The sequence below is a fragment of the Moschus berezovskii genome, chromosome 9, assembly GCF_049115385.1.
Source record: "Moschus berezovskii isolate FMDL1 chromosome 9, NW_MosBer_1.0, whole genome shotgun sequence".
Taxonomy (NCBI): domain Eukaryota; kingdom Metazoa; phylum Chordata; class Mammalia; order Artiodactyla; family Moschidae; genus Moschus; species Moschus berezovskii.
This window is the reverse complement of record NC_142468.1, coordinates 78,535,165-78,546,659: the sequence shown is the minus strand read 5'-3', so window position 1 is coordinate 78,546,659 and position 11,495 is coordinate 78,535,165. Positions and strand designations below refer to the sequence as shown.

The 11,495-nt window shown below is 38.2% G+C and overlaps 1 protein-coding gene across 1 annotated transcript; it reads right to left on the bottom strand.

The window, feature by feature from the left end:
* Positions 1–9,786: 9,786 nt before the first annotated feature.
* Positions 9,787–10,767, bottom strand: LOC148776576 (olfactory receptor 4K5-like). Its single transcript, XM_088840331.1, has one exon. The coding sequence runs from the start codon at positions 10,756–10,758 to the stop codon at positions 9,787–9,789; it is 972 nt and encodes a 323-aa protein (XP_088696457.1). The 5' UTR covers positions 10,759–10,767.
* Between the last annotated feature and the right edge of the window lie 728 nt (positions 10,768–11,495).

Sequence of the window (11,495 nt, the reverse complement as noted above, 5' to 3'; positions counted from 1 at the left end):
GTTTCCAATCTACTGTTGCCTAAGTAAAAAAAATCAGGAAAATGTCACAATGATTGACACTTATCTAGTATATATACAAAAGAAATATGATGTTTTCAATTAAAAGTTAACTTAATGAGACTATGTAAATAGTCAATAAACTAGTATTTAACATCTATGACTGCTGTGGAAAGTAGAAGTGAGAAACAAAGATAATTAGATATGGATCCTATCATAGAGAGATAAGATATTCATATTAAAATTAAAAATATAAAATCAGAAACATGCAATCAATACCTGATGAAATAATACCATGCTGCTGCTGCTGCTGCTAAGTTGCTACAGTCGTGTCCGACTCTGTGCGACCCCATAGACAGCAGCCCACCAGGCTCTGCCATCCCTGGGATTCTCCAGGCAAGAACACTGGAGTGGGTTGCCAATTCCTTCTCCAAAATAATACCATAGATATTAGCAAAATGAAATTAACTATGCCAAAGTGGTAAGGTAACATATCATGGGGTATGTATCATTTTAGCTAAAACTATTTAAAAGCTTGTAATTTGCTAGCCAGAACTGAAGGAAACGGCTATTTTAAGCATGGGGAATAGCAGAACTAAAGCTACAAAGGTGAAAACATGAAAGGCATATTCAGAGAGCCATGAGTTCAGTGGCTTGGCTGGAGGAGGGTGTGCTAAGGAACAGTAAAAATGAAGTTGGGAATGGTAGGTTAGGAGTAAATCATGGATGCAATTAGCCTTAAATGTAATTCTAGTGGGTTACATGAATGTTCTCCAAACTGAGAATCATAAAGTGACAGTGCTTTAGAAAGCTTAATAGAAGCAATTTGTGACCATGTCGAAAGAAGAGGCAATGGTAATACTCTGAAAGTTTCTGTGAAAATCAAGAACGTTCCTTTCATCCTTTGAACAATAGTTAATCAGAGTTCACCTTCTGTTGCATAAATACCAGCAGTGAATGAGTCACCTATGTGTCTTCAATCTCGTCCACCTCTGCCTTTTGTCTCTTCCCAAACATGCCTGACACACCTTGATTTATCAAAATCTGTCTGTTCTTTTGGAAATATTTTATATGACTATATGTGGTGCATTTTGAAAACATAATAGATTTTCAAAAGAGAAAGTTTAAGTAATGTGTTAATAGCCTCTAAATTGATTTTTGACATTTTGCTTTATTACATTGGGCACCATGTGGGCATTTGATCCCAGAAGAAAACCCTGCACAACCTCTTGTGGATCAGAAGACATTTTTGGCTTTAGCCCTGTGTATCCAACACAACACAATAGGTATTAATTTGTCACTATACGGATTGAAGTTCTACACCCTGTATACTTCAGTGAAAGATATAACTAATACAACAGATATTTAAAAGCTTAAAAGCAAAACTGAACCAATAAATTAACCAATTAAAAATATTTAAACTGTTAGAAGCTTTAATTCATGTGATTATAACCTGATTGCTGAGGCACTAAATTCTACCCTTTCAAAGAATACTCAGTGCATTTGATTTACAATCTCTAGTTTTAAGGGGAATCAGAAACTTAAGTTACTCAAGAATAGAAACAGATTAAAAAGGCAAGAACTGACCTCATTACAAACTTCCATTATGTGATTCTCTTCTCCATGTGGAAGATTTGGGCCAGTGTTGGCTTTTCTGAACATGTATTTACATGAGTGATGCAGAGAAGGAGACAAACATTGGAAAGGAAAGAAATTCCATTTCTAAAACTAAAAATGATCCTACAAACCTACAGTTATTAATTTTAAACATATAAAATTTGAGGCCATGATGGACTTCATATAACTTTCAGTCTCCTAGATAAAGCCTGACAAATATCATGACAATTTAGTGGAATAACATTAAAGAGAGAGAGAGGGAGAAAGGGAGAGAGAGAGATGAAGATAAGAAGAAAATAAGTAGGAGGAAGAGGAGAAAAGGGGGGCAGAAGAGGAGAAGGAGGAGAGTAGAAGGAAGAGGAGGAAGGGAAAGCATGATGGTTAATAACCTGTGGTCAGTGGTATTTATTCAACTTTTAAAGATCGTCTCATCTTTTAAAAAAGTTTTTCTGAAATATCCACATTTTCTACAAAGTATCTAATAGATGATAAGATTTGTCATTTCACTTTTCAAAATACAGGAAACAACTACAAAATCTTTTCCACCCTAGTTTCCTATGATTTCTTAATCCAAGTAGAATAGACTAGGGTCAATGCTATATCTCATTTTCTTCTTAATTTTTAAGGTAGTACCCATTAGTAAAAAAAAAAAAAAAAAAAGAGCAACAACATGCATAAATTTGTTTTCATTATTTTGTAGCTAATTACCTGTATGCCTAACAGCAGAGCAAAAGCAGTAAAGGATACCCTTACTGGCCATTATATAGTTACACCTTCTTCATTCTAGGCAAATTGTGATAGCAAATAATCGTTTTAACAAATGGCCAATTATCTTCTGAATAGAAAGCATAAAAAATGGCATATAAGGGACAGATAATGGTTATATCATACTTCCTTTTGTTTATCAAATATTAATCCTATTATCATCAACTTGGCTGCCCTTCATATTAAAAATATTTTCAATATACTCTTGACTTGATGCATTCAAACTTGTCCCTGAACTGAGCTGTGCAAAAGCATACCCCTCAGTTCTTGTCCTGAAGTAGTGAAGGCTCTGCTCCTCTTGTCCTAGACTATACAGTTACAATATCTAAGGTAATGCAATATAAAACTTTCCATCCTCAATCCAGGAAACTGATTTCTTTGGGGAAGTGAGAAGTCACCCTTTAGAGATCTGATGTCATCCAACAGTGGGAGTAATTATGTTTTATAAAATAATTTTTCCAGGAGTGGAAAAGAAAGGTAAAAAGTTTATTACCAACGAGTTGGTGTGTATGAAAGCAAAAGATAATTTATCTCTGATTCCTAGTCAGCAAAGTAATTTTTCAATTCCTAACTTTCTGTCGAGTGACTGAACTGAACTGAACTGAACTGAACTTTCTGTCAGTAAAACAATCATCAGTCCAGTTCAGTTCAGTTGCAGTCATGTCTGACTCTTTGTAACCCCATGGACTGCAGCACGCCTGGCTTCCCTGTCCATCACAAACTCCTGGAGCCTGTTCAAACTCAGGTTCATCAAGTCGGTGATGCCATCCAACCATCTCATCCTCTGTCGTCCCCTTCTCTTCCTGCCTTCAGTTTTTCTCAGCATCAGGGATCAGGATCTTTTTCCAGTGAGTCAGTTCTTCACATCAGGTAGCCAAAGTTTTGGAGTTTCAGCTTCAACATCAGTTCTTCCAATGAATGTTCAGGACTGATTTCCTTTAGCATTGACTGGTCTGATCTCTTTGCTCTCCAAGAAACTCTAAAGAGTATTCTCCAACATCACAGTTCAAAAGCATCAATTATTTGGCACTCAGCTTTCTTTATGGTGCACCTATCACATCTATACAAGACTATTGGGAAAACCATAGCTTTGGCTATATGGACCTTTGTTGGCAAAGTAATGTCTCTGCTTTTTAATATGTTGTCTAGGTTGGTCATAGCTTTTCTTCCAAGGAGCAAGCATCTTTTAATTTCCTAACTGCAGTCACCATCTGCACTAATTTTGAAGCCCAAGAAAACAATCATACTGTCTTACAAATGATCCCCCAGCCTCAGAGTGGTCTCCTCCAATCACAAGGAGCCCACTATTTCACAGGACACTTAGTCTATTGTTAGAGTGCTTAACTGGTTCTACCATCTGTAGTTTAATAAAGAAAACCTACTCCCACTTAAACATAATGTCTCTTCAAATATTTTAAGGCACCCTCATATCTTCTACCAGAGAAGGCAATGGCAAGCCACTCCAGTACTCTTGCCTAGAAAATCCCATGGATGGAGGAGCCTGGTTGGCTGTAGTCCGTGGGGTCGCTAAGGGTCGGACACGACTGAGCGACTTCACTTTCACTTTTCACTTTCACACATTGGAGAAGGAAATGGCAACCCACGCCAGTGTTCTTGCCTGGAGAATCCCAGGGACGGGGGAGCCTGGTGGGCTTGGGGTTGCACAGAGTCGGACACGACTGAAGTGACTTAGCAGTAGCATATCTTCTACATGAAAAATCTATCTCTCTCCCAAAATATTTCAACTGTCTGTGAAATGAAAATATCTCCTGTCATATCAATAAATAAGAAATGTTGAGTCATCAGCGATTTCTGGGCTCCAAATGTGGATGAGGGCCCCCAAAACAGAGCACAATGCCTGTGATCCAGCAGATGCCACCATCCTACCCCCCATGGCAATTGCTGAAGAGCTGGGGGGATGCCAGAAATAGCCATTTGCCACACCTGCCACTCCATATGGTGAACAAGGAATTAAAGATGGAAACAACCTAGAAACAGAATTTGGCCCTAGATAGCTGAGATGCATATGAAAGCAATGAATTCAGTGAGCCTGAGCCTTGCATCTTCCCATGATATCTGGTTTTCCTTACTACTTAACAATAGTCTTTGATGTTCAGACTGCTTACCCACTTTGCCGCAAACTTGTATATAGCCTGATTCCTTCTCCTGTCTCTTTGGAGAAGTTATCTCAGAGCTACTGAGATGCTGTCTCCCAGGCTTGGAGTCCTAAACATTCCCACCAAATAAAATAATTCTCTACTTTGAGTTTGTGACTATATTTTTTAGTGGACAAGTCTTTTCAACTATATTTTATATAATACATTGTCTAGATTTCCAAAGGTTGTGATGTAGATGTAGGTTTTAAATGGCCATCTTTAAAGAACGAGATTGAAATAGATTTCTCCTATCACTTTGCATGTGTATATGCTAAGTGTGTGTGTGTACTCAAACACGAGTAAAATGTGCACATACCTAAGGACACAAGAACAATGGCATGTACTGCAGCACTGATTGAAAGAGATCGATACTGGAAACAACCCAAGTATCCATAAATTTGAGAGTAAAGAAATATAATATTTTAGTGTGGTGGAATACATTCAATGATTAAATTATTACACTATTTTTATAGATGAATATGTGTAAGATTAAGAAACTGACGAGGGAAATATAAGATTGGCAAAATTATCATGCACACATTTCTACAAACCAAACATATGGACACACCATATATGGACACACATTGACTAATATTAAAATGCACATGACAGTTGTGAGTTAAATTTTATTCAGGGACCTTACTGAAGACTATAGCCCAGGAGTGCTTTGCTTAGTTGCTCAGTCGAGTCCAACTCTTTGCAACTCCATGGACTGTAGCCCACCAGGCACCTCTTCCATGGGGATTTTCCAGGGAAGAATACTGGAGTGGGTTGCTATGCACTCCTCCAGGGAATCTCACCAACCCAGGAATCGAACCACAAGCTCCGGTATCGGGGACCAGCCTCGATATGACCCAGGGTATCCTCGGGATGAACGGCGTCGGCGTCAGAGAGAGAGAGAGAGAGAGAGAAAGAGAGAGAGACAGGGGCTGATGATTTCTTGGTTTACGCTGGAAACCAATAAAACCCCAGCACGGGGCTTGCTCTGTTTACGTAGGCCGCAGGCGCCCTCTCGAATCGCTGGAGGCACCCCACCAGGGCACCCCCTCGAGTGAGTCTTAGAAGCCCAGGCAGATAAGTAAACTCAGAGGGCCCAGCGCTCCAAGAATCTCAACCAGAAAAAGGAGAATAGAGAAAAGGATGGAAAATGAGAAAGAACGACACGGGGAGACCAAGCTTCAGTGAGCAAGGCCCAAAACTTTACTTTCCAGTGCTGCTTTTATACCCTAAGTTATGCGCATAAGAAACAGAGAAAGGGAGGTATCGATTCACACCAAAATCACGTGGGGTCAGCAGTCTTGACCCTTATCAGGATCAGGGCTTATATTTGTGTATCTCGAGATAAAAGTTTTAGGTGGTTTACATCCTCTTCTGGCCAGGGGGCCTGCTAACAGTTTTATGGCCCTCTCTCCTGACAATAGGTTAGTTAGCAAGTAAAAGACTTTTCTTTTAAGGTGACTTTCCTAAAGTTAGGTGCTAGACACATAACAAAGTTACATTCCTATAAGGCACCGGTGTAGTGAGCTGCAAGAAAGGAACTTATTAACTTAAGATCTAATGTGGTTAAATCAAAGGCTACTACTTATATTCTCTATATGTGATTAATATATTTCCAAGGATACAATAGATAGAGGAAACTGCAGCAAGCATTGATTCAACAATGAAATCTTTTTAGTACTACTCTAATGATTTTAACTTCTTCAACAGATTCCTGTATTTTAGAATATTAGGCTTTCTGTCCTTGCATGGCTGGGAGGCTGTAAATAGTCACACTCGTAGTTGTAAGAGCCCTGACAAACTTGTCATGCAAGTTAGAAAGCTATCAGAGGGGCTTGGATTGGAACACTCCTATTAAGCCGAGGAGAACTTTTAAACTACAGCTCTGAATTAATGTTTTCAGAGAAAGGTGGTTGGGGGGAAGCCCCCGTAAGTATTAGAGGACTTGGTAAGAGGCGTAAGATAGTAAAGCAGTCAGACTCCAGTTTTCTTTGGGGTAGATGCTCAGGTAAGTCCAGGGGGTTCCTCGAGCCCTGATTAGCCTTTGCCCGTCAGGCCTCTTCCCCAATTGACTTTTGCCATGGGTAGGATTTCCCTCGCTGGCTCCCGGCACTCCGGCATTACAGGTGGATTCTTTACCATCGGAGCCATCAGAAAAGCATGGAGAACAGCCCTGGAGACAGTGTCTCAAAGAGCTCTGAGGAATTGTCTGAAGAAGTGAGGGAGCCAGAGTACAAATTTCTTTTGCTGAGAAGAACACGTAGTCAAACAAAATAGCAGGTTACTGCTAATTACAAAGGAACAGACATATCAAATTAATGCTTTTAGTGCTTTTCTATGTGTGGAAAAATACAAGAAGCTGAGGTCATTGCAAATTGTCCTTCAAAGGGCATCTTGGCCATCTAGAGGTAGGCATCCACAGCATCGCGTGCTGCCAGTGCTTCTCCATTCCGAGCCTCTCAGGCGCACTGGCAGCAGGTGACTGCGGTGGTGAAGGTTTGGTCCTTTCAGAGCTGATACAGAAGGCAGTGTTTGTTTCTTTGTACTGACTTCTTATAATAGTAACTTTGCGCTTTGAATGGTCAGAATCAGTTTCTTTCGCTTGCAGGAAAAGAAAAAAAAAATGATTATCGTTAAAATAGCTGTAGGGAAGCACAATTTGCTACCCCAAAATATTTCTTTGGCATGAGAATTATTTTGAGATGAAGACAAGTAAGATGCAAAGACTCAGGAAGAAACTTTGATATTCCCTTTAACTGCCTCAAGAATGTAGACAGGATCTGTTTTAGGAAGGGAGCTTGATGGGCTTCCCAGCTGGTGGTAAATAAGACAAGTTTCCATTGTTGGGTTGGGTTCCATTCCTGGGTTGGGAAGATCCCCTGGAGAAGGGCACAGCAACCCACTCCAGTATTCTTGCCTGGAAAATCTCGTGGACAGAGGAGCCTGGTGGGCTAGAGCCCATAGGGTTGCAAAGTCAGACACGACTGAAGTGACTTATCGCAACACACTGTCACCTTGATAGCTATAGTATGAACCAGGTGTATAGCCGGGAGGAACACAGCAAAGTCTCTTTGTTAAGATTCTTCTCAGTGTCCCATTGTCTCTGCACAGCTCAGCAAATATTCCTTTACCAAACATTTGCTTTTGTATTTCCATGTAAATTGCCTTCCTCTCACCATACCTCCATCCCCAACATCCTCTTTTCTCTTTAGCTGCAGGCAGTATTTAGGTGAAGGTTTTAGCCATTTTGGTGAGTTACCCAGTTTTCCAGGTCTCTCACATGTATGTATGTTACTAAATTTTGTTTGATTTTCTCCTGCTAAACTGTTAACTCATATAGCTTCTTTGTCAAGAAATAGACAAAGGAGGGACTTCCCGACATTTTTAAAAAGTTTAAAAATGGTTCACATCAAAAATACACATATTTTTTTAAAAAAGGAAATGAGCTAAGGAAAAAATATGTGTGTGCTAAGTCGTTCCAGTAGTGTCCAACTCTTTGCAACCCTATGACCTGTACTCACCAAGCTCCTCTGTCCATGGGATTCTCCAGGCAAGAATATTGGAGTGGGTTGCCATGCCCTCCTTCAGAAAGGAAAAATATACTTTTTATTAAAGGAATACTTTTAATTTTCTTCTAACCTTTCTTATTACCTTTTCTGATGAAAGTAATCACCAGACATAATTGTTACCATTGCTCTTTTTCTTGGCACACATTGGCTGGAAATTCTTCTAACTTATCTGAAATCGTATCTACTGCTAAGAAAGTTGTCAACTTCATCAACATTTAAAGGTAGGACCTGGAATATGCAGCTCGTAAAGAGATTACATAAAGAATTAAGAACAAAATGTGTTTTTCTCTACTACAAGACAAATTGCTGGCTTTCCAGACATTCTTTAAAAAACTTAGTTGAGATATAGATAGCACTTTATATCTCCTTGAGCAAGACCTTGTAAAGATACTTTGTTCATTTACATACAATGTAAGTGAGGCCATGTGGAAAAATTCAAAATTTGGAGTCCTCTGACACAAACATTTCTTCTTCTGTGAAATTAACTCTGGGAATTCAGACTCCATTTCTTAATATTTAGCATTTTATTTCAAGAAGTTCATTAAGATACAAAATTAAGATTAATTCAATGTTATATATGGCATATAGATTTCAATGTCAAAAATTACCTACCAAATCAATTTACCCAAACTAAAAACCAATGCCTTCACATTACAATGTATAACTGAACAATAAAGTGCAACAATAAATAAAAAAGGCAAACAATAAAGTGCAAAATTAGAGTTTTCATTCTTGGCATAAAAGAGAGACTAATATTTCCATGATCTATTTGCCTTGTGTGAATTGAAAGATTTGGGAAAGTAAAATTAGAAAGTCTAATCAACAGTAATAATTTTCCTAACTGTCCCCAGAGTCCAGGGTAGAGATCCATTTGTGGGGTCCTGATTGCTAAACAGGATATATGTTTAACATTGATCATTATAACAAAGAACTTTGTATTTGACCCACATACAAAGAGTGCTGCACAGCTCCTTATAGAACAGACTGAAAAGTCAGTGTTGAATTGGTCAGCTTTAAAGATTCTCCTGTCTTCTGCAACTAGTAATTTCAGAGGAAACTGGCATTTCCTTAACTTGTCAGAGAAAGCCCGCTAAATATTTGAAAAGTAAACTTCCAATTATATTTAGTTCCATACTTTAAAGCACTGTTAATTATTGGAGAATAATATGGGATAGGCATAATTGATATTGGAGGAGAAATCTCATAACTGAAGAATTTTCACTTAATTTTATGCACTTATCTTAAATCAGTGAAGCTGCTGTCCTCTGGATGGGAAAATTCAGTTTCAGAATCTTGAACACTATTTGCCTATATTGATTCTTAGGCATGTAAATTAGGAAACTCATAAGATTTTTAAAAATGTCTAAAGTTATCCCCACCAAAGAATCAGCTACTCATTCTTTTTTCCCATCCTATTTATATTTACCTATAACTAAAGCATCTATGCTATCTATATACAACCATCCCATAACTTATCTCCAGAACCAGTAGTCATGATTTTTTTTTTCATATTCTTGGATATGTAACTTTTGCTAAGATGATATCAGGGAAAAAACTTAATATCCACTAAATATCTCTAAATCATCTTCTTCATTATTTTCACCACAGTTAAGATATACCATGCAAACATGTTGAAAATATTTATAAACAGACTATTGATTTGTGGAATTTGAATGAATTTGGTCTTAATAAAGGGAATTCCTCACTATTACTGGCATTTCAGAAATTTTCTTGGGCCTCAAATAATGGGTCATAATTTTCCTCAAGGCAGTCTTCATATCTTTGTTCCTTAATGTATAAATAATAGGGTTTAGAATGGGAGTGAAAATGGTATAAAATATGGCAAGAACTTTATCCACAGGGTAGATGGTAAAGGGCCACACATAGATGAATATGCAAGGTCCAAAGAATAATATTACTACAGTAATATGGGCAGCCAGAGTAGAAAATGCTTTGGCCATTGCGGCAGCAGACTTAAACCAGACAGTGATGAGAATAATGATGTAAGAGCTGACCAAGAGTGAGAAAGTGCTTAAGGAAAGGATTCCACTATTGACTACAATTAGGATTTCAATGACGTAAGAGTCCAGGCAGGCAAGTTTGGTCACTCGAGGGAGGTCACAAAAAAAGCTGTCTACTACATTGGGCCCACAAAAAGGCAGATTCACAGTAAATGACAACTGGCTTAGTGTGTGCACCAAGCCCACAGCCCAGGAGATCATTACCAGAGCAGTGCATGTCCTTCGGCTCATGGTGACGACATAGTGCAGGGGTTTGCATATGGCTCCGTATCTGTCGTAGGCCATGGAGACAAGTAGCGTCATCTCCCCTCCAGTGAAAAGGTGAATGAAGAAAATCTGAGCTATGCAGCCACGGAAGGAGATGGTCTTGTGTTCACTCAGAAAATCAGCAATCATCTTAGGAGTAGCAAAGGAAGCCTGACAGATGTCCACAAAGGAAAGGTTTCCCAAGAGAAAGTACATGGGAGAGTGCAGGCTGTTGTCAGAAGTCACTGTGAGGATAATGAGAAGGTTTCCCAGCACAATGACCACATATAACACAGAGAAGAAAACAAAAAAGAAAATCTGGATCTCCTGAGAACTAGAGAGTCCCAGTAACACAAACTCAGACACCACCGATGAATTGACCTTAACCATGGATCCAGGCTGCAGACTTGCTCTGAAACAATCCTGAAGAAGGGAAATTGGGGGAATCAGAATTACAAACTATAACACTTTTAATGTAAAGGATTCTGAGATACCAGATATAATGCATATTTGCTGAATGAAAAATTTTGAAGAGACCATGATAATATATCTGAAGAGTCAGAAGGAGCTTATGAGAATGTCCAAATAATTTTACCAGTCTCATTAGAATCCCGTGAGTTTTGGGATAGTCTTAATAATCTTTCACACAGCAGTAAAGAAGCTCATTCATGACCTAACTTATCATGATCACAATGTAAATAAAACTTTACTACTATTGCAGGAATCATAACAAGGAGATACTGTTGAATATATATTTTCCAGGTCTATAGTTGCAACCTAGGCTGTCAATTACTCTTTTGCATAATTTCTTAAAATACATATTATAACTTTATCTTAATTATCTAAAACTCGTCTTTGCTTAATAATTTAAAAACAAAACCTAAATTTTCCAATATGTTTGCCTATAAAGATTAGATTTAGAATAATTTATGATCCCCTTGCCTAGTGCCCTCCATGAGATTATTAAGACATCTTCATAATTAAAGACTAGTTGTTTCAGCATAGAGAAATAAAAAATAATTGAATTATAAATGTCCCATGCTCCTTTAAATATATTTTATTTGGAATCAGAATAATCCTGAGAATTATTTCAAACTTGCATTTCATTTCTTCCCTGTAATAATATA